The 26,403-nt window shown below is 42.4% G+C and overlaps 1 protein-coding gene across 1 annotated transcript in view; it reads left to right on the top strand.

Moving 5' to 3' along the window:
- Positions 1–479: 479 nt before the first annotated feature.
- GAN (gigaxonin) overlaps positions 480–26,403 on the top strand; it is a 39,990-nt gene continuing 14,066 nt past the window's right edge. The window contains exons 1-10 of the mRNA XM_009090744.4: positions 480–680; positions 13,982–14,096; positions 14,929–15,279; positions 15,731–15,948; positions 16,822–16,943; positions 17,441–17,553; positions 18,640–18,789; positions 19,156–19,292; positions 19,774–19,902; positions 25,849–25,958. Of these exons, the coding sequence (XP_009088992.1) occupies positions 514–680; positions 13,982–14,096; positions 14,929–15,279; positions 15,731–15,948; positions 16,822–16,943; positions 17,441–17,553; positions 18,640–18,789; positions 19,156–19,292; positions 19,774–19,902; positions 25,849–25,958 (1,612 nt within the window). The 5' untranslated portion in view covers positions 480–513. The remainder of the gene's footprint in view (positions 681–13,981; positions 14,097–14,928; positions 15,280–15,730; positions 15,949–16,821; positions 16,944–17,440; positions 17,554–18,639; positions 18,790–19,155; positions 19,293–19,773; positions 19,903–25,848; positions 25,959–26,403) is intronic.

Below are 26,403 nucleotides of genomic sequence, written 5' to 3' on the forward strand. Positions count from 1 at the left end.
GGGCAGCCCGGTGCGATGTCTGATCACTCTTTGGGGGAAGAAATTTCTCCGAATGTCCAACCTAAACCTCCCTTGGCGCAGCTTAGGGCTATTTCCTCTTGTTCTGTCTCTCGTTGCCTACACAAGAGTCTCATCCCCCCACGGCTCCCTCCTCCTGCCAGAGAGTTGTGCCGAGCCACAAGGTCCCCCCAGAGCCTCCTTTTCTCCAGGCTGAGTCCCCCAGCTCCCTTCTGGCGCTCCAGCCCTTCCCGACCTCCGTTCCCTTCTCTGGACCTCTTTTAGTGACATTCCAAAGCCGTGAGGAGACAAAGCCGAGATTTCCGCGGGCCGTCCCCGCCCCGCCCGCGGACGGGCCGCGGTGCCCGAGGCGGCCGGGCCGGGCCGCCCCCGCGGGGCGGCGCGGGGAGATGATGCCGGGAGATGATGTCAGCGGCGGGCGGGCGCTCAGCCATGGTGTGAGGGCAGGGACTGAGCCGGCCCGGCCCGGCCCGGCTCGGCGGCGGCAGCAGCACCATGTCGGGCCCGAGCGCCGTGTCGGACCCGCAGCACCCGGCGCGGCTGCTGCGGGCGCTCAGCTCGTTCCGGGAGGAGACGCGGTTCTGCGACGCGCACCTGGTGCTGGAGGGCGAGGAGATCCCGGTGCAGAAGAACATCCTGGCGGCCGCCAGCCCCTACATCAGGTACGGCCGGGCCCCCGGCCCCCGGGCGGCCGCTCGGAGGGGCCGCGCTGCGGGAGCGGGGCCGGGGTTATGTAAGGAGCGGGATCCGCCGCGTGTGAGGACGAAGGAGTCGGGGAAGGCCGGCGTGGGGGATCTGCGGACCCCGGCTGCGCCTCAGCGCGGAGTTGGCCCGAGCGCTCAGGGAGGGTGTGGAGTCTCCCTCTCCGGAGACGTTCAAATCCCGGCTGGACGCGTTCCTGTGTCACCTGCTCCAGGTAGGAGCTCCTGTCCTGCTCCTGCCTTGGCAGGGGAGCTGGGCTGGGTGATCTCCAGAGCTCCCTTCCAACGCCGGCTGTTCTGTGGTTCTGTGGGAGCAGCTGGGTCCCCTCCTTCCCTCCGTCCGGCCGGTGCCACCGGGCCCCTCCGCAGGAGCCGTCGTGTTCTCGGCATCACACTGCTGCTTTTCCAGCTCTGAGAGGCTGTGTCACCCACCAGGGGAAAAATCCCCCAACAACTTCATTGCTGCCAGGTGGGAACAAGTAACCCCTAAAGAGTGGTGTGGGGATGGTGAGGGAGGTGTCCGGCCGAGGGGCAGCATCCCGGGGCATTGTGAGGCGCTGGGCTCTGTGTGTCCCTCGGCCGCACCGAGTCAGCACTTCAGCATCATTTTTTCCCTCCTTAATGTCTTTTAGCAAGACAGGGCTCCAGGTGGTGGTTATGGGTTCTGAAGTACACCGGCTTCTAAATTAAAAAATAAAAATACAGGTTTGTCTCCCCATCGCTTGTGCCCCCACAACATCTAAAAGCATCACTCGGAAATTGCCAGAGGGACAAAGCCTGGCCGTGCCAGGATCGCTGGCAGCTCTTGGCAGGGGTGTCACCAGCATGTGCGGTCAGAACTGTGCCACTGACAGCGAGTGCTGGGGAGGATGAGCTGCATTAGCACAGTCATGGTTTCAGCTTGGCAAGCAGCTGCTCCTGGGCTGTGTGTGTGCAGGGAAACCCAGGTCATGGAAAGTCCTGCTGACACCAGTCTGAGCCCAGCACCGAGAGTCCAGTGACAGCAGGTGAAAAGAATATACCCTCCACGAGATGTTATGGTACATGTCTGCATGTCAGAGTGGGTAAACAAAACATACAAGTGGTTAATTTCAAAGGGTTTTAAGTCCACTCATTTGCAGGTAATAAAGACATTTGTTTTGTTTTCATGTGTAAAGTAGGAGCAGACCTTCAGTACCATTTAAACACAGGATTATCATAAATCTGTAGCAGACTTTTTGTACTGATTGGACATTTCCTCCAGCTGCTGCTGCCTGTGAAGTTGTCATGAAATTTGCATTTTTTTGCTAGGTGAGGATAGGAACTCTTTATGCTAGAGTCTGAAAAGATGCAACCTTCTGCAGTGTCATATCATCTGCTCTTAGGCAATAAATTATTTTGGGTGACCATTGTAGTACAGCTTCAACGTTCTCAAGTACAAAAATAAACTAAAATAAAATATGAGGCTGGTGAATAACTTTTAAATAGCAGTGATCATGCACAGACTTAAGTAAACAGTTCTCTGCACTGACTGAGCTAGCAGAGCTGAGATAGAAAATGAAATAAAATGGACATAGAAGAAAGATCATCAAGAATTTGCAAAAAAGGACATGGTGGAGCCTATGTACTATTAATAATTTTTCGTCACTGTTTGTCTTGAGAAGCAAGTTTGGAAGACTGTGGTGAAAGAAATCAAAGATGTGAAACAGAAATGAGCCATTGATTCATACTCTTCAAAATGCCTGAATGCTTTTAAGGTCATTGGGCATCATATTTTAGATGACCATATGCCTGACATTAGGTTTCAGAAGAGTTTCTGTAGGTGGTAAGAGGTCATGTCCTTGGAAAAACTGCTGTTGTACTGCTACAGCAGGATGAGTTTACAGAAAATGTCAAATTTTTTTACTGTGAAAGAAAATGCTTAGCTAAAAGATGCTGTAGATTATCCTATGGAGAAGTGCCTTTTCACAGAATTTCATCTTTAAGTTTTGCATTTTGTCAAGCTCTGAAAAATGTGCTGGGGAAACATGGGTTAATAGTGTGTGAGGAATAAGAGTTCCAGACACAACTACTTTAGGGACAAAACTTGTAGTCATTAGAGGTGTGGTTTTTTTAAACTCAGAATTGTTCAGGTTCAAATCTCATGAAGGAACTCATTAACTATGTGTGAAAGTAGGTTAAATGCATTAATATATAAATATGATTAAGTGTGAGGTTTGTTGGTTTTTTTTTTAAGCTTACTCATGTCTTCTTCTCAGGCTTTCAAGATGTAAAGAACCAAAAATATGTGTACCTAGTTCTTGTATGGCACATTAGGAAATACATTTGTATTACCTTCCTTTCCAGAGCCTAATTTTTACTTGCTGCCTGTCTCTCTTCCTTTTTCACTCCAGGATCTCTCTCTTAGTCCAGCTGGTCTTCACCTTGGGTAGGATTGGTCAGGTAGGTTGCCAATGTTGGAGCGTTGTGTTTCCGGCCAAGGAAAGACAGTGGCTTTTTTTGGAGTTGAAATTAGTCTCTACCTTGTACCTAGTCTGTGCAACTCCCATTTATTTTGAGTGTTGGTTTTTCAAAGAAAATCAGTTTAGGCCTCTATATAAACAGTTATTGCAGGAGACACAAGAATTTCCTGCCCCTGTATCTTAAGGGTAGCTGATTCCAAAGCTCTGGTACCACAGGCTGTTACAGTCTCCAAATGCCAATTGATTCAGATTGCTCTCATTTGAAAAATTCCAATATAAAGCTCAGAAAAATCCATTAAGTACTTTCAGAAGTAAAACTTGGAATAAAAATAATTGTTTACATGAACCTTGAAGTGAAACAGTGGAAGTATGAGTTGATGTGGTGTTTTCAGTGTCTGGCTGTCTCATTATGTGCTCTGGCTGTGGGCAAGTTGGTGGGTGAGTTCAGAAACTGTAGGGTTTGCATGAATGCCTAGTTTAGGGTGTGAGTAGGAAAATAAGTAGGCATGGACTTTGTGAGGGGGTGTTGGGTGTGAGCAGTCTGTGTGTGCTGAAGGATTTGTGCAGCCACGGAGAGAGGAGCGTTACCTGTTTTTTAGTTTTGCATGGAAGCTGTTTGGCTGACTGGTTATGAGTAGGACACTTGTAAATTATAGTGGTGTGTTTTCCCACTAGTTATTTGGCAACTGGATTATCCATGCAGCTCAAAGATAGCAGCTTCAGTGGGGAGAGAAAAAAAGGCATAAAGGGGCACAGAAACACATTGGAAGTGTTGTTGGTGTCATGGGTCCCACCTGCCTGGGTCCCATAGGATGGCTTCTGCAAGTACAGAAAAATAAAAAAAGCTGTTTCATTTTAAAACTATCAGTCTGTGGGACCAGTAAGAATTTTAGTTTTTGTGGTAGTTTGATTCTTGAGGTTTTGCCTCAACTGCTTAATGCCAAATGGTTTGTAACTCTCTCAGGCCAGTGAGGTCTGGGGTGGTTGTGTGAATTCCTACAGAATTCCTTTATAGGTTTGTCTAATCCCTCTGTGTGCCCCTGGAGCAAATCCTGCCATTTACAAAGCACAGAAGTCTCCCTGCATATCTCTAACATCTTGTGGTATGTTCCTGAGCCTGAGAAAAGGAGGATTCCTCAGGAAGAAACCGCCACAGGACAAAGTGTGGTTTGGCTCAAGGTGATGCTGCTGTGCATCCCAGAGCAGTTATTTATATTCAAGCCAAGTTAGCTCTTGGTTTTCTCTTCTGTAACAAATCAGCCAGAAACCTGCCCTTTTTTTGGTAGCACTCTTTGTCCTGGCTATTGCCTTAGTGTAGATGCATTGCCCTGCTTTAATCTATTTTGTTTGAGAGCTTGGTGTAAATTACAGTGGCGTGAGAGGGCTTTTCCCTGAGCAAACCATGCTTGCACTAGTAAGTTTGGCCTGACTTGTGGCATAGATCTGCCAACCTTTTATAGGATAGATTTGGTCCAAGCATTCCTGGTATCCTCAGCAGTAGCAGCAGATGTTCCCATCCCAACAGATCTGTCACTGTCTGGCATGAGTTGTTCCTGGCCAGCTGAAACTTGCAACTCTTTATATTTTGCTCACCCACTGTCTGCTTGCCTGGAACACAGGGAGCACATGGGAACTACCTCAACAAAGAGGATATTTAAGCCCATATTCTTAGACAAATTTAATGTTGTTACGCAGGGATTGTGCTGCTGCATTACAAATTGAATTAAGACATTTTTGTTACCTCAGCAAGTTTTGTCTTTGATTTTCACGCATCTGCGTGAGCAGATTGCAGATGGCTGTATGTGTTCTATACTGTTCCCCAAGGCTTTTCAAACTCAGTAATGAACCAGTAATCATATTTAAATCTTTTTTCAGAGGAACATAATATAACTAAACAAGAATGCAAATGTAAGGTTAAGTTCACATTATTTTTACGTACTTATAAATAGCTGTACTGCTTGTAAATGGGTTTTGGTCAGAAATAACCTGACAGCCTTTGCATCTTCTCACTTGTCCTGTTCAACCTTCTGACATTCCTAAAACACTGCAGACCTTGTAAGAACCTGCACAGCCATGGGCAATGCTGAAATAGATTTCCAAGGAGATGTGGGGGGACGTGCCCCCCATCACTGACCTCCTGCCTTTTCCTCTGTGTGCTGGCACTTGGAGCATTTGCAGTTTTCACAGGGGGAGCCTGCTGAGACTGCATCCCTGTGTGAGTGTGTTTGGGAGCATCTGTGGGTGCTGGTGTGGGAGGTGGGCTGGGATGTGCCTCCTGCACCCTGGAGGTGCCACTGGGCACTTCTTGTTACACCTGTTGGACAATGAATATTGTAGAGCAAGGTCAAGTAGGAGCCAACACATGCCAGGAGCTTCTGCTGCTTATTTCCTGGTACCTGATGGGTCTTTACTGACATTTATAGAGATCTTTTATAGTGTTTTAAAACTTTCCTTCAATTTGGGATGAATATTGAGGTCAGGAACACGAATGGCAGCTGGAGCTGGGAGCTCTTTGGTTGTCAGAATGCCGTGCTCCCAAGTTCTGCTTTAGCCAAATCGTGCTGTAATTGTGCCAGGGCTTGTTCCCTCTTCACTGGGTGTGCAGGGCGGTATTGTGGTAACTGCACTGTCAAGGAGAGCTCTAAAGCCATTGTTGTTTTCAAGGTTTCTTTTGAGAAGTTTGTTTCTGGCAGTCTCCTGGGAGCTTTGGAGGCTGCCCTGGCAGTAGGAAGTCAGGAACAGATCAGGCCAGAATTTGCTTCCAGACTTTTTTTTTTTTAAATTTGACACAGTTTTGTTTGGTTTTGATTTAAAAAACCGTAAATTGAAATGCTACCTATTATGTTTTAGTGGTAGCTGAGTTGTAAAGTCTCTGTGACTTTGACAGGCAATAAATCAAAATAGTTGCCTTGGCCAGAAACTCTCTGCCTGGCACAACTCAGAAGTGCTTACATGCGTGTTATATTTGGATAAGTAGTTGAGGGGCAACGGTGATAAAGGTATGTTAAAAGTTTATGGTTTAAAAAGGGATTTCGAAGTCACTATACCAGGCTTGAATGGGGAGTTGTTAATTATATTCCTGCTCCAACAAGCCCCTAGAGATCGCCTGAAGGGAAGAAGCCATAAGGCTCTTACCCAGCCCAAAATAGTAAAAAAAATACAGTTGGGCTGCTGCTACACGTCAGGCAGAGGGAGAACTGGGAATCAGAGCATCTTGTTTACCCAGGAGAACTAGAGATGAAATTTCTTGTCCTTCCTTTGTACCTGGAGACGCGCAGCTCTCCTGCGTGCCTGACGTAAGAGGCGAGCTGGGATGGAAGGTGTGGCAGGATGGGCTGCTTGGGATGTCTGGGTAATTTATACTCCACAGGTTGCCTTTACACTTGTATTAATTGCCTTGTTTGGCAAAACTTTTATTATTAAAAGAACCTTTTCTATTCTTTTTTTTCCCTTGATTTACAATGTATTTTGTGTCTGGAACAGGGCTAGCGTGTCTGGAGCTGATGAGTCAGAAATGCTTCACTTCTGTTCTGGTTTTTTTGGTGTTCTTTTTTAATTCTTTGAAAACCTGTTTTGTTTGTGTTGGTCTCATCTGCAGTTACTAAAGGAACTTTTTTCTGGTGTGGACTGACAAATATGAACAGGAATGAATGGTTTAAAAGGATTTGTTTCCTCGCTCTGTTCAGACTCTTACTCTGAATATTGTACTGTGCTGGTACTGAGTACCAATGTAGTGCTACCCAAGCAAAGGGGAATCTCCATTCCTGTCTTTGCCTCTCATATTTTATGTTTGCCATAGCTTAATATGTCCAAAAAACCAAAATAAATCACTGCTTATGCACAGCTCTGAAAGTTCTTGTCCCTATCAAGGAAGTATGCCCTTAATACCATGTGGTTGGTGGCTGGTTTATGTCCTCAGGCATGTTGGTTTACATCCCCTGGATGATGTGGGCTGCCTGGTGCATCTCTTGTTTATGGACATGGGGAGTGCTCTGTGCTGGAGACTCCTGTGCTGATGAAATCCATGCTCCTGGTTCCTTCTTCATCTTGGCTGTGGCATTGCTTTCTGTGAAAGTCTTGCAGATCTGTGTTTTCCAGCTCTGGGCATATCCAGAATTCCGGTGCTTCCCTCAGTTGGATTCCAAACATCTTCCAGCTGTTCCACAACACTACTCATGCGCTTATAATTTTGTCCATTTGACTTCATGCTTACCATCAATTATGAAAATCTTTCTCCAAATCTGTTGCTTATTGCTCCCATGTGCTGTAAGGATAAGTGAGGTATAAAATCCTGGTTAATCTAAGTTTTCCCAGCAGATCTATTGGCTTTTGTTAAATAGTAATATTTACAGGAATAAAATGAAATGAAATTTAATTAATTAAATAATAGTAATACAGGAATATTTGGCTTATTAGACACATACATGCTGCACAGCATTGTGTTTCTTAAATATATTTAACAGCAAATTTAGCACCATGGGTACTGTATAACACTGTACTTGTTTCTTCTAAAAAAGCATTTTTAACAAGTTTAAAAGTGGAGTTAATCTGAAAGTAGATATATTTCAACTAAGACACTCTTCATTTCTTGGCTTAAAACTCTATTTCAAAAATGTCTTCCCTTGTTTTTCTGAGGAAGTCCTGATTCCAAACTGCTACCTAAAAAATGTGACACTGCTGGGAATCATCAGTTCAGTGAGTGGACTTGAGTGGAGCAGAAGAAAACCAAACCCAAACCACCTCTCTAAACCCAGCAGGTGTTTCTGTCACAGGTGAACAGCGACTGCTGAACCAGGTGTGCTGCATCACATCACAGATGAGCCTGAGCTGTGCTTTGTGGCATGCACAGGGTGCAGAACCACAGGTGCCCAGCAGCTGATCTGCATTGCTTGTGTGTGACTTGTTTGCAAACTCAGCTGGTGCAGTTGCTTGGTTGTTTTCTGTGCTGGCTAAAGAAAGTCAAAGTGAAATGAAACATCAGGTCCTTGGTGCTGCTGAGAACTGCCAGGGTCCGTCCTTGGGCGCAGTTTGTTGAGTGTGTGTTCTGTCTACTTAGGGCTAACTCACATGTTTAGGCAAGACACTTTGGTTGAGGGTAGATTTCCAATTTAGATTACAGTCTAGCTCTGGATGAGCTCAGTGTAATCAGGGTAATTTCAGATTTTCATGGTAAACAAGCTCTTCATTGAGCAAAGCCCATGAGCCCATGTCCCCTGTGCTGCTGTTCAAGCAATTGCCTTGTTCCTTTTCTAATGGAAAGGGATGAAGCCACATTTTTGCCTGACTTAAACTTTTCAATAGTTGAAAAAAAAAATTATATGTCATAGTTTTTGTTTTTCCTAAAGCAAACAAAGCAACTTCTGCAAGTTTTTGTGCTGAGCTGTTAAATGGACTCATTTACCTTGAGATCTGAAGTTGGAGTTAGAGATAATCTTAAGGAGAGAGACACAGGAGAGGCATAGCCAAAATCTTCTGAGAGCTGGCACCCTTTGCAGGGTGTGGTGAAGACTGACTTTTATGTGTGGTGCTAAAGGCCAGGGTGCGACCTCAAAGGAAACCTTCTGATTTGGTTGTAAAATATCTTTTTGGAGGAGGGCAGTGGGTGGAGTGAACTGCTGCATCATGTTTTTATGTCTGACCTGTTTAATAATGTGATTATTAAGGAGTTTTTTGCACGTAGAAAGACCAGCCTTTATGGGAGAAAATGTTGCAGGGATAAAGGCAGACAAATGAAAAACTTCACCATTAAAATGGTCAATCCTAACTGGGACTTAATTAGATTTACCATGGAAAGCTTGTACTTGAAAGACTAAAACCTACATAAGGAAGCCCAGACCAGGAGACTAAATTGACCTTGTGTTTGCATCAAAAGCAGATTTTTTTGTTCTCTCCTTAGTGATGCAAAATCTCCAAGTACTCACTTGTCATTTTTGGGACTGAGTCATCCTTGAGAGCATGTTTTAGGTTTGGTGCATGTCTTTGCTGGAACAATTTGTTGGAGGTCCAACTTCATTTTAAAATGCTGATGCTCTCTGGAGAAGGCCAAAACACTGGTGCCGGTAAAGGATAAATCATCAAACCCCAGTTTTATTGCCCTTCTGTTTTGAAGGACAGCTTTGCTACTTGAATATTAAAGTTTGCTAGTGTGGCAATACTGGCAAAACATGTGTAGACCAGCCCTTAATGGCTAATCTGGTGCAAAATCATTAATTTGGGAAGACAGCTCCTTTCCAAAAGACAAGTGTCTCCCTCTTGTCTGGTTCCTGACACCCTGCAGTGTAAGTAGGTCAGCAAACTGTGTTTGCACTGTGGTGACGTGAGAGCAGGTAAAAGTTTTGTGTTGCAAAGCATCAAACCCAAAGTGTCTGTCTCTTGTTTCCCAGATTTTTTGATGGCTGTTCACTGTAAATATCAACAACCTGCTTGTGGTGAATGTGGTCTGGAGCATTTTGGTAGGCACAGTCTTTGCAGACAGGTGTTTTCTTTATTTGTTTAGGTTCCAATATACCAGCACTCCAAGGATTAAAGCTTTCCAAGAGTTGTGCTCTTGTTCTCTGTATAACTTATGTGACCATTGTAAAAACACATCAGTTGTCTTTTCTTAGTAGTTTACAGATAAGGACGAGATTTCAAAGATGAAAATATTCCCACAAAATTATGTCTGACTCAGGATAGCAAGTGGTGTTAGTGGTGGCCAAGTTCTTTATATGAATTTTCATTTTGTTTGTTGTCTTGTCTAGCTGAGTATTTAAAAGCGATTATTCCCCTCCTATAAACTTTCAGCTCTAAAATGTAAGAAAACCAAGTTTTCAGACACATGGATTTTTTTTTTTTTCAATCTGCTTCTTGTAAATCTTAACTGTCCCACAACAGTGCTTTCACAGGGATTGGCTGTAAGGTCAGCAGTACTGGGTGTGCTTTGATTTGTTTTGCTCTTTTAAAATAACGGTAAGTTGGAAGTTCCATCCTAATTTTAATAAGAGCTGTGGACAGTCTTAATTTACCTGATGTTTTGCTTTTTGCTTGTAGGATTTTTTTTTTTTTTATTATCTGAATCTGTTTTATGTCATTAGGTGTAAATTGTTGTTCCTAGCAGTATCAACATAAATTCTTGAGCCTGTGTTTTCATTTTGAGCACTCACCTTACTTATACTGCTTACCTATACAGAAGAGGTCCTGGAATTTTTATCCTCATTCTGCCTCATGTAGAACATTTCAGATGACTCATTAGGATTGTATTCCTTAAGTGATGTGGAACAGCAGATTCTAAATTTGTCACACAGACAACATCAAAACACAACATCAACCCATTTGTTCTTATGCCACTGGCTCAAGGTGTTGTGTGTGCCAGCAGTTTTCCTGACGAGGCACAAGATGTTGGGGTGGATGCTGAGCATTTAGGGAACAGTTTAATGTTACTGGAAGCAATTTCTACTTACAATCATGATCTTAATTAAAAAATGGAAATTATTGTTTTAAAACACGTATGGAGTCAAGTTGCTCAAAATTAAATTACTTGAGAAAACAGGATGAAGAAGTTGCCTTGTTTCATTTCCTCTAGCTCTGTCTTGCCTGCGCTCTGCTCCCAACTCATGGGGGTTTTGGTTGGCTGGGAGGGTTATTTCCTTCTAGATCTCGATGTTCTGGTCTTCCATCTGAATTAGGGAAGACTGAGGCAGCCTTTTCAGCTGTGGTTTGGCAGCTTGGAGTGCTTTTAAAGTAATTAGAAATGTTGTCCTCAGTAGGAAGCTGTCACATGCCTGGGTTAGAAGCAGCTGTGCTGCAGCTGGCCCATCTCTGCACCTTGGGCTGCTGGTTGCCACTTCCAGCTCTCAGCCACACAAATCACAGGCTGCATAAATCACACTGAGGAGGAGCATGGCAGAAAGAAGGCATCGTCATTCTGGGATGCTGACAGATTGGAAAGCCTCTGCTTAAGATTGTCTTTCTGAACTAGGAACAAATGTGTTTGGAAACTTTCTCGTTCTGTCTCTGGTGTTGTGACAGGGATGCCCAGGCCTCAGTTTGCAGGCGAGGTGTGGGTGCAGGTCACAGCTGGTGCTGGGTGATGCAAGAGGAGATGTGGCTCCTTGCCCTCTGCTTGCACACCTCCTACTTTTCTCTCCTCCTTCAGCTTTCTTTCCATTTGGACTCATGATTTTTTTTTCCCCTTAACTTTTCCAGCCCCAGACCTGGTTATATGTCCTTACATCATATTTTTCCTCCCCTCTTCCCAACAGCCAGTAGCTGTCCTGCAGTTTTGATGTGAGTAACAAGAAGTACCTCCAGCTGCCTTTGGGAATTGCTCTCTTGGCATAGCTCAGAAGTACTTGTACTGAAATTAATAACCATATATTTTATTAACTAACAAATTAAAATCATGTGACAGATGTGTCACTATTGCTTCCCATGACAGATGATAGGAACAAAACTTAATCTGAGCTGGGAAGCATTTGCATAAGGTGAATGTTTGCCTAGATACGAGTGTCTGTAACTTTGAAGTAATTTGATTTGTTTTCAAGGTTCTTCTTCTGCTTTGGCTTCGTGTTTTGGCCTTGCACTAGGGCCTAGGTAATTTCTTTAAAGCTCACAAACTGTTGATGCCTGAAAAAGTACACAGTAATTAGAACATCTACCCTGATAAGACCCAAAAACTCTGAACAACACTTTCTTGTTACCAGGAGGCGTCAGTATAAAGTCCACGCAATAAGGTGATTTAGCTTGGGTGTGTACAGGTGATGCTAAGATGAAAGTTAGTGATAAATAGCACAAGTCCTTTCCCTAATCTCCCCATTAGTGCTGGCATCAACATGCTTATTGTATGCCTTGGACCTGTTTCAAGCCCCTCAATATGTTGGACACCCAGGTTCTGTGTAGATACTGCTGTGTATTTGATCGTAACAGCTATTTACAGGTACCTGACTCATGTGAGATCCAGGGATCGCCCAGCTGTCTTTTCTGCTGAAGGAAGCCAGACACTGTGAACCTTGATACATTTTATGTTAAATTAAAAAAAAACGCAGTTTAATCCAAGGAATCCAGAAATGCCTTTTGTTACAAACCAAGAATCCCAGAGCTCAGGTGTAAGTGGAGGTAGTTTGGATAGGTTTGAAAATGTGTGTAAAGAAGCCTTTGGTCTGTTAGAAGTCTAAAGGCACATTGCCCTGTGTGCATATGCTCTGTTTGGAGCTTGTAGACATGGAAAATGCACACTGCACCTGGGCAAGGATGGCTCCGGTTGAGGGACATGTTGTACATTCTGCTGGAAATGTACATTTTGGGCAGGAATTTTCAGCTGACAAACTGTAAATCAATGTCTGCTCTTGCAGCATGCGCTTTAATGGGAGTCACATAAGTTTCCTAATCTCCTTCCAGGTGTTAGGAAATAAACAATTTCCTAACCCACGCCACGCTGTTGTTGTTGTTATTTGTATTGTAACTTGTGCCAGGTGCTGTGCAGACAGGGTGAAGCAGCTCCAGCCCTAGTGCATGGGCACCGCTATCTCTGGGTGTTCTGCAGAGTAGAAAAGGAATGTGAAGCCAGGACCACAAGTATGATGAACTAAAGGGCTAAAATTACTGTCCTTATTCACACTTAAAAATAGCTCCTTACAGACCAAGGTTTTATTTGATGTGAGGTACAGCTTAATTTGTGAGAAACTTAATTTATTCCGATATGAGTAAGTGAGACAGAATCTGCCCTTAGCTAAGACCTATTTATGTATTTGCTTAGCATGAGTGTGGATAGCAGTAGGCTGGACACTTTCAGCTTAGCAAAGCCACAGCTTGTCACATTTAAGAAACTGATTCTATCTAAGGATATATTCAAATGAATGTTAAAAAGTTGTAAAAGCTTTTATTTTAGAGTGCTGTGGTATAGATGTAGGTCACTTTATATACACAGAAGTAGGGAAACAAACTTTCTTGTCTTTATATAATCCATTCTTCATTGACCAAAATGTGGAAAAATATGTTAAAAACTGGTCTTTTATTAGTTCTTGTGGCTGTTGGCACCAAACTGGTGGATGCTGCTCCTTTTTGAACATTTCAAGTTGTCTCTCCTGGAAGAAGTGTTTGCAGTGACAGCTGGTGGAAAGCAAAGTATCTGCTGTGCTATTATTACTTCCTCACCTTTTCCCCTAGCCTCCACCATTCTATTCACAGGCACATCACAGTGCTCCTGGTATGTTTAAAGAAATGGCTTGTAAGTGAAGTGTCCACTGATGTAGATGAATATTTAAAGCTCTGCTGAGCAGCACATGGGCTGTTCCCTGCAACTGTGAGTGCACAGCTTGGTTACAGCCAAGCATAGCATTAGGCTGATAACATCACAAACTACACAAAATGGTAATGCAATCCAAATGTTTATGCTGCCAGTGAATATTCTGATCACATCTGCTAACTCTAATTATTTCTTCCTTGGTAAAAAAAGTTTTGGTTTTGTTTTGCTTTGGGTTTTCCCACCTTTATCAAAGCAAATTCTTGTGTTTCATCGGTCAGCAGAGCTGCTGTTCTGTTGGAAGGTCTGAGTGAAGTTTTTGAATGCTTGTGATGAATGAGCTAGGATAAAACATACTTTGGCTCTTTGATGGCCTGGGTAGTTTGCAAGGCTGACAGATTTGTTCAGTTTGGAAATGTGATGAGCAGTATCAGAGGCCATACCTACGTGCTAATTCAAGGGACAGTTTTTTCCATCACACTGAAAGGTTTTAAAATCCCTGTTGTGGCTCAAGACATCCATATTCTGAGATCTCGGATTCTTCAGAAACTGACCAATGCCCAGATTTTGAACTTTGTTCTTTTTTTTTTCTCTTCTCTTAGAACAAAATTGAATTACAATCCTCCAAAGGATGATGGCTCAACGTACAAGATTGAACTCGAAGGGATATCTGTTGATATCATGAAAGAGATACTAGACTACATCTTCAGTGGGCAGGTATCGTATTGAAAAACCCTAAACCTCACTTGAACTATTTGGCAAAATAACTTGCATTTTAACGCTGCTATCCTGAAAGATATTGAAAGCTTTGTGATAAAACTTCTGCAGTGTGAGACTGTGCACATGAAGCAGAGCAGTAGGCTCTGCAGGAGTTGTCTCCTTGTGCAGCAGGGGAGGACTTTAAGATTTAGAGTCAATGTCAAATCCTTGTATTAAAGTGGGTGGCTACCTTCAGTAACCTGCTTCAAAACAGGCAGTGTTAGTCAGCTGTGACAGAGGACTGCTTTGGTAGCCATGAAGATGGAGATCCCATCACTGAGGGTTACAGTACAGCAGGCACCCTCCCTCCCTGCCCCTCGTGCCCACCTCTGTAGCCTCTTGTCAGATCAGCCTGCCAGGAGCCTTAGCAGGAATTCAAGTTGGTGTGTCCAGTTTATATGGAAGCAGACTGATTGGTGAGCAAGTTTAGCTTTTCAGCAGAAAATGAAAAGACAGATTTGGCTTGAAATTCATTCCTGCATGTGTCTTTAAAAAAATTATTTATTTATTACAGCAAAACTCATTTTAGGTTCCTGGATGAGATGAGCAATTTTATGGTTGGTTACTTCAGGAACTTATCAAAATTTCTGCTCCACACCTTCTGTCAAGCAAATGCCTTTCTAACCCTGTGTTAATTAATTAGTGGTTAGCAGTCATATCAGTTTCTCCTGATTCTTACACTGGCATTAATTCTCCATTTTTCAGCCACTGAGAGTGAGTGTAATGAATGCGGGCATGTCATGGAACAAATGAGTGATAGTAGCTATAACTTCTAAATTAATTCTTGCAGATCAGGCTAAATGAAGAAACTATCCAAGATGTGGTACAGGCAGCTGATCTCCTGCTGCTTACAGACTTAAAAACTCTCTGCTGTGAGTTTTTAGAAGGTTGCATAGCTGCTGAGAACTGTATTGGTATTCGGGACTTTGCACTGCACTATTGTTTGCATCATGTTCACTACCTTGCCTCAGAGTATCTGGAAACTCACTTTCGAGATGTCAGCAGCACAGAGGAATTCTTGGAACTGACTCCTCAAAAACTGAAAGAAGTGCTGTCGATGGAAAAGCTCAATGTTGGAAACGAAAGATACGTCTTTGAAGCGGTGATTAGGTGGATTTCTCATGATTCAGAATCCAGAAAGGTCAGGACATCCAAATGTTTGTTTTTGAACATGTCACAAATTGGAGTGTTCATTCTAATCAGTGGGAACTTGAAATAGATCTGTTTCTTTCAGGACTAATCTTACAGAATTTATTGAATTTTGCCTGAAGTGCAGACCACGGCATTTCAGTAAAAGGGTGAAAGCTGTGTGGATGATACATTATCTGCTGCCTTCATTATTTAATAGGCATTAAGAAAAAAAAGGCACCATTTTGTCATTTGATGATATAATCTTGTTTGGATGATGGGGAAGCAAGAAGCATGTTTATAGAGAAACTTCGAGGACTTGATGCATTTTCTTACTAACACTCTCTTGTACAGTTTATTACTTGCCAGTATCAGAGACTCTCAAGTATTGCCAAGCACAGAAGCATCTGCATGTCTGGGTGCCTCCGTGCTGGGGGTAATTTTGTGTCTGTACATGTCCCCAGGTCCACATGAAGGATGTGATGTCGGCAGTGTGGGTGTCGGGGCTGGACGCGGCGTATCTGCGTGAGCAGATGATGAGCGAGCCGCTGGTGCGCGAGATCGTCAAGGAGTGCAACAACATCCCCCTGACACCCCCGCAGCAGGGAGAGGCCATGCTGGCCTCCTTCAAGCCCCGGGGCTACTCTGAGTGCATTGTGACCGTTGGGGGTGAAGAGAGAGTGTAAGTGTGCAGTGGCATGACAACTGGTCACTGTGCCAGCACTCACCACTCTGAAAACAGAGTGCAGGGAATGTGTGCACCTATTGCTTGTTACTCTGTCATTTGAGTTTGTTTTAGGTTGGTCAGACACACCTAAAATACCTTTGCAATAAATTGTTATTCAGCAATAAATAGTTATTTTGTTTCTGACATTCAACATGTAGTAGAGTTTGAGTAGGGTTGTTTGTTCAGTAAGTGTTGGCTAGATTTTTTAAACTGAATAGACTTAAACACAGAATAATTTCTGATGATCTGAAAAGCATCTCTAACAAAACTTAGGAGTAATGAACATGTGCTTTAAACTGTTTTGTTTATAATAGATGTGGTTCCAAAAAAAACTAGTCATTATTGGTGCATCTGAGATAAGGTGAAAATTCCTGTTCTACACAATAATCCCTTTCTTTTCTTGAGTACCCCCTGGAGCAGAAGGGAGGGCTCAGTCCTGTTAAATAAATTTAGCATTTATATGTTAGTTCTTTATAGAAGTGTAGTAAACCATTCAGATAACATTTTGCATGTCAGTTTGGGAACCACTTTACTCAGACATTACTAATCCTCTATCAGTTCTTCTTAGCTCATTCAAAGTTCATAAAAAAGGTTACAGGCAGATACAGTAGGAATGAAGTGAATCAGCTTTTTATGTCTCCAAGTCTGTACAAACTCAATTTACATGTTTGGTTTGGGGATCTTCTCCTTACCAGGGAAATGCCACGTGATGAATATACAGGAAAACAAGAACAAGCCAGCTTTGGACACGAGCTGTTAACAGTGAACTCGTAAAACTCTGTCTTTGTCTTTCTGTTTCTGTTTGTTCCCTCCCCACCCTGTGTTCAGATCACGGAAACCAACCTCAGTGATGCGGTGTATGTGTCCTCTTTATGATCCCAATAGACAGCTCTGGATTGAACTTGCTCCTATGAGTATTCCAAGGATCAATCATGGAGTATTGTCAGCAGGTAAAGGGGAACTTCATCTTTGTAAAGTCAATGTTATGAAAACTGACCAGTGCCTCGAAATCTGAGATACAGCTTATAATAATATATTTTCTTCAAGACTGACTGCACTGGGGTTATTTCATGCTTCCCCTTTGTCTGCCCAAACTGTACTTGATTCTGTGAAAATCCCTGTCATCTGAGTGTCTTATAATCACTATTCCTGCAACATTTTGTGGGAATCTGCTACATCTGTCTCTCCAGGAGTATTTCATGTTTTAAGTAAATTTTAGTTGCTGCATCACTGAATATGTTGAAAGGTATCTGCAGGGGTAGATTTGAGTCAGATGTAAGTATGTGCTTTACCTTCTCCAGTCCAGAGTCTGACCTGTGACTGGTCTGGATCTCTTTATGAATTCCAGAATACAGCTCACCAGTCATGTTGTTTTGCTCAGTGTGCAGGTGTGAGTCCTCTTCTTGACAGTCCTGTTCTTAAGATCATGTTACATTTTGTTTTACAGAAGGATTTTTATTTGTGCTTGGTGGTCAGGATGAAAACAAGGGAACGCTAAGCTCTGGAGAGAAATATGATCCAGACACCAATTCATGGAGTTCCTTACCACCAATGCATGAGGCAAGATCTCTATCTAACTGTTGGGATTTAAGTTTTTACTTTGGCAAAATGTTCCTTTTCTTCTGCAAAATTTTATTCTGAATCTCCAGTCGCTTGCATCTTACACATTCAAAATCATGCTACAGACTGACTTCTGTTTATATCCTGTTGTTCTTGTGGTCTGATGCTGACTGCTGGATCTGGACAAACTAAACAATTGGTGAAGAGCTAACTGTAAGATGAACTACAAAATTTCAGGAATTTCATAATGAATCAGTCCTGTAGTATACTTAATGTTCTGCGTATACTGGCCTTCTAAAACAAGAGACCTCTGAGATGGACAAAGGGATCGGACTGTGCAGAAAAGATGGACAGAGGACTGGCCAACATACAGAACTTGGCTTGCACAGACATATTTAGGTTTGGTTTGAGTTAATGCTTCCTTCTTCATAATTACATTCCATCAAAAAGTAACAGTTTGTTATTTGTAAACATATATCGTTAATACACCTGTGTTTTTATCTTTGTAAATCAGCACAGGGTGTTTATTAAGAAGTTGTTTACCACAGGTTTTTCCTCTTTGCAATCTCTGGTTGACAAAGGCATGTAGATTTGACTACAATTTTAGTTATGATGCATTAAATTTCCTGCTTGTGATATGTTTGCTGTGAGACTGAGGGGTAGCTGGGCTCATACATACAAAATAGAAGAGCTGCCTTTGCACAGAGAATGGGTCCAGGCTTTGCTGCTAGAGAGACCTGAAAGCAACAGCTTCATTGTGGAGACCACCACTGTGGGAACTGAAATATGGCTAAGGTCTGTTCTTAGATTTCTGTGTGGTCTCTTTGGCTTCTGCTACTCTGCTTTTCCTTCTTTTTTTTTTTTTCCCTTTTGATACCCTTTGTTTTGTTTAGTTGATTAAATTAATAATGTTATTCTTATGAAGTATAGAACTTCACCATTTAAAAAAAAACACAAAAGAAAACAAAAGCCCAGGCATAATACCAATAGCACTTTGCAGACAGATACTCTGAAAAATAAGATTATGTTCATTTATTCAAAATGGCAGTTACGTTTTTCAATGTTGACTTTATTGATGTTCCTTAGGCACGACATAATTTTGGTGTGGTAGAGATTGATGGGATTCTGTATATTCTGGGAGGTGAGGATGGTGAAAGGGAGCTGATCTCTATGGAGAGCTATGATATTTATAGCCGGACCTGGACCAAGCAGCCAGACTTGACCATGGTTAGAAAGGTAAAAACTACATCTTATATTATTGTGTTGCTTCTTGTTAAATAGTCAATGCAGATGTATGTATGTGTGTGTGTGTGTGTGTGCGTGTGTGTGTGTGTGTGTGTGTATGTATAAAAATATGTATTTTAATCTTTTGCTTCAAGAAGAAGCTGTAGCAAATAGTCTCAAAATGAAATGAGAGTATGCAGCTTCTTCTCTTTATACACCAAAACAAAACTGTGCCTCAGCATTTTTATGCCTTGCATTGTTTGTCATGGGGTATAGGCAACCCAGATGCTTCTGTGTGTGTGTGTAGACAGCTTTGAGCTCTCAATACTGCATTTGTGTGTCATTTCAGATATATTTTTCTCTTTTTTTTTCCATAAGATTGGCTGCTATGCAGCTATGAAGAAGAAAATCTATGCAATGGGTGGAGGCTCCTATGGAAAACTCTTTGAATCTGTGGAGTGTTATGACCCCAGGACTCAGCAGTGGACAGCAATCTGTCCTCTCAAAGAGAGGAGGTGAGGGAAAATGGAAGTGAGGGGACTAGATGGCTTTTCCAACCCTCTGAGGGGAGGAAAGTGTCCTTTTTCTGATGAATCTGAGAAGATGGCTGATGAATCTCACCAGGTCTTTCTGAGTCATGGTGGCCTGTAGTTAACATGTGGCTGAGTAAAGGCAAGCATCCAAGCAATAAATACAAATTTTGTAGAAACATAGCCCTGATGTTACAAGCACTAGTTCCCTGATGCAAAGTGAAAACAAGAAATTATAGTTCAATTGGAACTTCACAGTATTTTTAGAGAGAAATATTTTTACTGGGTTTTTTTTTGTGATCTGAATAAGTGCTTACAATTAATATCTATGACTCATCTTGTTGGATATTTAAAGCATCTGCGTGTACAAATAAATAAAAGAGTAAAAGATGAAGAAAGTTTAGAGGGGTATGCAAAAGGGTTTTGATACATGGCATTAATATTGTTTCCTTGTTTGGATTTTCAGATTTGGGGCAGTGGCCTGTGGAGTTGCCTCTGAGCTTTATGTATTTGGTGGGGTCAGGAGTCGTGACGACAGCCAAGCCAGTGAGATGGTGACGTGCAAATCAGAATTTTATCATGATGAGTTTAAAAGGTAACTGCTGCAGCTCTAAACATAGACAGTAACTTGCCATCCAGTTATCTGCCTGCTCCCTCACCCCTTGTTCCTGCACTCTGATTCACATGAGGTCTGTGCCATGTGTCTGTTGCTCATTTCACCTTTTGTCACCTGGTTTGGCTGTTACTGAAGGCTCATCCACTCCACTTTTCCTTCTAACATGCCAAGCCTAAAGCCCTGGAGCCACTGTGTGGGTCTTGAGTGCCCCTGGACAGGAGAAGCACCTTGGTCACACAGGGAGTTTGTGGTTCTTGCCCTGCTCTCTGTAATTTCCCCAAGTGCAGGGCACTGCTGTCCCCACCCCTACTTGTGCCCACAGATCCCTGTTGAGTGCTCATTACAGGTCTTTTCCAACCTAAATGATGCCATGGTTCTATGGAGGAATGTTTGTATGTACATTCCTCCATACAGGGAGGATATTTCTTTGTGATCCAATACTTGGATCTACATGATCCAATCCTATCTCCAAAGATTTGCAGCTTAGGGAAATCCTAAACTAGAGATAAGAAATTTGATGCATTTCTGTTCCAAGCATTTATAGCTGATGGCACCCATGTAGGCTTTTGCTCTAGGAGAGACACTATGGATGCTATACATCCCACAGGCACCTCACCACGCTGCAAGGCTCATCTCCCTCTGTTTCTTTCGAATTTGCTTCCAATTACTTCATTTCTTAACTCTTGGTTCTGGTAGTGGAATCCACCCTACTATATGTGGTAACCATTAGAAATGTTACCTTACATTGAATTTTTTGTTTAGTCACCTTGTTCTCCAGTCATAACTTACAAGCTTGGTTCCTCCAGTGACTTTTTTCTTGCATATAACAGTAAATTGGATTATTCTTCTTTCATAAATTAAATTTTAGAAAGACTTCGTGGTCAGATGTTTCAAGGCTTGCTGACAAGTGAAGGAGATTAGCATGTCTTTATTAGAAGATCAAGACTGATTTATGACAGTGACCTGTATAAAAGGACACAAAAATAGAACAGTAGATGTAAATTCATTATATAATTTTCTTGCAAGATATGGTTGTAAAGAGACTTTAATTTCTGTATGAAGAGGTCTTCTCTGTTGTTCAAAGTGATGTCTAAACTAGCTATAATCAAATGAAGCTGAAGAAAAACATCCTTTAAATTGGTTAAAAGAAGCAGAGAGATCAGAGGGGCTGTTGCTGCTGATGCTCCCTTAGTGTTTGCTAGCCTTCTGGAGGCTGGGGAAATGGCAGAAATTTATTAATGTTGTGCAAGAGGTCTTTGAAAGGGAAAGAACTGTGGAAAGAACTGCTCCCCTCTCTCTCTTGCTATTTTCAGCAGATTTACTTGCAATATTTCTAGCCTGATTCTGTTCTTAAGAAGGTTATAGCTCATGGTTCCTCAGCAGTGGCTGCAAACCCGTTTCACTGGTTGATGCAGGTTGAGCTTCCATGAAGTGGAATTTGGGGAGCTGGGGCAGCCCAGCCTGGGTGCTGCCATGGTGCCACCTGCTGACTGCAGCAGCCACACCTGCCACAGTGGCATTTGTGTCTTTGCTTGGTGGCATCCCCCAGGCCTTGCAGGATCCCAGTGGAGCAGTGATAAAACTGCAGCTGCCCCTGAGTGCTGGCTGTGTGATGTGAGGGCTGTGCTGGCATGGAGCAGGGGAGGCTGCAGAGCTGACTGATGGAGCTGGTGGAGGAGGCACCTGGGGAGGGCAGCTGAGATACCAGACTTTGCTTTTCTGCTCTGCCACTGCCCAGTCTGAGCTTGGAAACTTAACTCAGCATGAACCTGCAGGGAAGGCACAGGTTTGGGGTGTTCCTGTGGAGATTGAGGACCAGGGAAGGTTGGAATGGTGGCAGCTGCTCCCAGGGTTTAAGAGGCCCCAGCTCAGCCCAGGGGTGATGTAGCCAGAAGAGGGTGCAGTATCTCTGTGTTATGTTCCAGCACTCAGCTCCAGGGTCTGTCAGTTATCCCAAGTTTCAGTACCCTCAGAGATCTGTGTCGCAGATCAATTCTAGCAGTCTCAAACCAAAATTCAGAGTGACTTTTTAAAAAATTACTTGCCAATACTTTGTAGTGAGCTGTGGGCTTTTCCAGCTGTTTTTAAGTGAGTGGAGAACTCCATTGTGTGCCCTTTCTCTGTAGATGCAGAGAACTCTGGTCTGTGAGTTCAGCTGTGGGATGGTGTTGGTTCTGGGGTACGTGCAGCAGTGCACACCTTTGTCATCTGCACAAATTTCCCTGTGTGCCTCAGGCCTCATTGCCAGAGCACAGCCTCGAGCATCATGCCAGGCACCCAGAGCCTGAGTGTCTGAGTTACAGGTTTTACTCCAGAGTGAATGTCTCAGGATGTACTCACATCAGTATATAAACATATTAATTCATGTAAGCTGCCATAATTCTGGCTTGAATTGGATTAAAGGACTGGACTTGTTTAATATTATTTACTTTGACAGCAGCTTACTCCAAAATAACTCACAGTGCAGAGTCTTTCAAAATTGTTACTCTTAACCATGACGCAGACTTTTCAAAGACTGGGGATATGCTGAGATCTTCACACTAGCAAAAAAATAAACATTGAGACTCCTGTTAAGCTGTGCTGTATAAACAAGTAATATAATAAATGAAGTGAGACAAAATAGTAGCATCCACATGAAATTCGAATAGGGTAATGTAGGAAATAATTCTCATACTTGAAGTGCTGCTGTAACTGAGATTTTTCAATTAATAAATGTTTTGTCAGGCTGTCTTTAGAGTCATGTGCATGAGTGGATTTAAGTGAACCCAAAGATAGAAAAAGCTGTATGTCAGACTGCAGGGTTTTTGCAGGATGTAGATATTTTTTCAAAGTCTATAGATTGAGCTTTGTGTGCATTGTATCCTGTTTTTTTAAATATCGATCAAGCTAAAAACAGATTTAATGAATGTGGAAATGGAACATGGAAATGTGAAGGTATCCTTCACACAGTGATCCAGTGCTGGTCTACTCCATAAAAAGCAGGAAATCTTAAATACCTAGTCAAGACCTTGATGGGTCTGACTTTCTATCAGAGTTCATTATTTATAATACACTTTTTGCACCATGTAGGTGAGTGGAGAATTGGATGATGTCTGTACACACTCAGGTTTTTTCTTTTCTATGTGGATGGTTGTAAATATTTAATACAGCCCAAGCTGACTTAAGGATTCTTTGCAAGATCTGCTGGTGAATGGCCACTGCTGCCTTTCCCTGGTGGTCTGTAAGTGGGGTAGGATTTCTTCCTTCTTCTCATGATTCAGAAAAGAATTACAAATATTTGCAGGTACTAAGGGGGATAAAAGTGAGAGAGAATTTTCAGCAGCACTACTTTGGTAAAATATCCTTTAAAATGTTCTTTTTGCTACTGGAACATCATGGAAATAAGGAAGAGCTTTCAGCAGCTTATAACTAGTGAACTAAACAGTCTTGTAACATAGTATGTGTAATTAGCAACATACTTCCAGTCAGTGTGCAGGAATTTCATTAAAAGCAAGTGCTTATGCAAATGTAATGAGAACACTGATTGACAGCACTATCAGATGAGAGGAATGTGGATTTTCCTTCATTTCCAAGCTTCCTTTCTCAGCTGGGGTGATCTTGAGGTGACGTGTCTGGAATATGTTGGCTCTGTATCACATCTTTATTTACTTCCCACTTGGAAATAAAGCAGTTACCCCCATCCCACTCATTATCTACAGCACTGTGGATGGATCGTTTTGTTTGTCTCACTTTAAGACTGAAAGAAATTAGGATTCCTTCCCTTCTGTTTTTCAATTGGGTGGAAGCCTGTTCCAGTTTCAGAGCCATCACTTCTGCCCCTGGTTGCAGCGGGACTTGCCTTCCCCCTGCTCCTCTTGGACTTGGTTTGAGTGGAGCCATCCCAGGGAAGTAGGCAAGAGTTCTGTTCCAAGGACTGTTTTCAGATTCCTGAAGATTGTGAATTTTTGGTCATGGTGTTTTTTCCATACTGTTCAAACAGCAGGCACAGCCCACATTAAGCTGGAGCTTAGTCAAATTCTGATGAAATGTGACCCCTTGCCCTTCCTGTCTTTGTTCCTTCCTAGTTTTAACTGCTAAAGCTGCTGTGAGTGTTCCTGAAAAGTGCTGCCTGTTTTTTAAAGCATACACGTTGAGAAAGCCCGAGGATGAATTTTCACAAGCATCTACAGAAACTTTAATACTGTCCTTTGGTGATACACAGTAGGAAAATGCTTCGGTCTCACCCTGTGGGTTTATGTTTTTTTTTTTATTTAAACTCCAAAACCCAGAGTATCTAGTGTAGATAAACTCCTGATTTGAGTTTTTTCCCTTCCTTAACCTGGTCCTGTAGTTAGAACTTAAAAAAAAGAATAATAATCCAGTCTTCCTTCTGTATTTCTCTGCTACTTACTCAGTTTTCAGAATTCTAGGTCACTTGCTGCTAAAAAGCAATGAAAATACTGTGCCCTCCTCCTACAGTAAGGGAAGGTAGCTAATGAAATATGGTATAAGTTGTTTTGATCTGTGAGAGTTTCTGAACCAGTGTAGAGAACTTCTCCTTTTCTCTCCTTAGTTCATCTGTCCTCCTCTGTGACAGCTACAAACCATTTCCTTGCTTTGTGCAGAATGTTAATCCTTCAGTGTACAGCATAGACAAAATAATGGACAGCCAATCCTTTCATTTGCCCTTTAAAAATTGATTTCTGTCTCAAAGATAATTGATGTGGAGCAGCATCTCTTTCAGTGCCAGAAGAGTGGTTTACTTCTGAATCAGGAGTTCAGATGATGCAGAATTTTCAAAGATCAGCAGTATCTGGGAGGGCATTTTCTAACTTTTTCCTTCAAATTAATGTGGTACGGCCATGAAAATATGTGGGATGATTTTCAAAGGTTTCTCAGACCTTTATGTTCTCTGTAAATTATTTAATAAAAAGTGTAGGAGCAGTCCCCTAAAATGGCCTTGATTTGTACATGTCAGGGTCTGTGTGTGGTAACTGTGACAGCATCTGCAAAGGTACAGCAGCATTTTGTAGGAATTTATTTCAGAACAACAGAGAAGATGCTGATAACTCCTGGGACCTCTTTATAAACCAGCATCCCACATGGATGAGGAGTACATCTCTACCTGTTTTCCTAAGGCTTCAACAAGAAAAACTGCTTTTCACAAGGCGGAAAGATCAAGCTGATGTAGTGTTGAAATGAGCCTGAACTTACAGTGAACACAGGGGAATTGCAAGATTACTGTAGAAGCTGGAAAGGGATTGAAAAGAGCCTGATATGAGATTGGGAAAGTCAGTGGCAATTCCAGATAAAGGACATTTCTTTTCCAAATTCCATTACCACTTTGATTTCCAGTCTTCTATCCCTTGTTTGAAGTTTAGCATTGCCAAGTGCTGCATTCTTCATAGCAGGCAAGGATTTGTTGTCCCTGATAAAGCACTATTAAAGAAATTGAAGAATTACATGGAGGAGACACTGCTTAGTAACAAGGTTCTGCTACAGCAATTTGTTTTTTCCCTTAGTATGGATCATTAAAACTTATATGTGTTTATTTTAAAGACAATTTAAAGACTGTTTTTAAGACAAAACTGCCTAAAATTTTCTCTGTAGGGAAGATTGACTGGCATTGCTGTTGTTGGCTCTAACATGCCTGCTCTCTTCCAGAAGGTCACCCTGTGTGGCTGCAAGAAGAATTTATTATAGGTAGATTACACAGATGAGTGGAGCAATTCTGGAAACTGAGCAACTTCAGGATACAGCAGTACCAGATGCTTTTCCTGGCTGGGAGAAACCAGGACTATCCCAAACTGTACAATATTCCCTTTGCATAACAAATGTGTACACTCTGCTTTTGAGTCAAAGATTACAGCTGCAAAAAGACTCAGGATTATTTTTTAAAATGTGCTCTAAAAATCAAATCCTGTTTTTCAATTGTTATTTTTACAGGTGGATTTATCTAAATGACCAGAACCTATGTATCCCAACTAGCTCTTCTTTTGTGTATGGAGCTGTGCCCATTGGAGCCAGCATATACGTGATTGGAGATCTCGATACAGGTCAGAACCAGACTAAACACCTCTTTATGCTAATTTCCTTCCAAAATGTTCAATACTTGGCACTGATGAGACTGAACATCTTAAGAATAAGAGGCTGGGACACTGTTCTGTCACTGTGGGTCAAGGGGATTATGCTGGACATAGAGAACCACACAGGTTGGTTTTGGACCTCTTCAGTAACAAGTTCCATGCCGAGAGCATTGGCTTGATTTGGTTGATTAGTTTGAAGACCGCAAGAGGTCAAAACTAAGAGTGTGTTACTGCTTTTATCTAAGTGTAAGAAGACCTGTTAGTGCCTGAGGTTGTAGCTCCTGTCTTTGCAGTGGGAAACAGGCAGTTCTGCATTCTAGGGGCATTGTCCAGTGGTTCATAAGGATGTGATAGTGACTCTTGGCTCTCAGTCCCAACCCAGTAGATGTGTCCTATCAGACATACTCAGTTCTCA

Source organism: Serinus canaria, chromosome 11 (assembly GCF_022539315.1).
Source record: "Serinus canaria isolate serCan28SL12 chromosome 11, serCan2020, whole genome shotgun sequence".
Lineage (NCBI taxonomy): Eukaryota > Metazoa > Chordata > Aves > Passeriformes > Fringillidae > Serinus > Serinus canaria.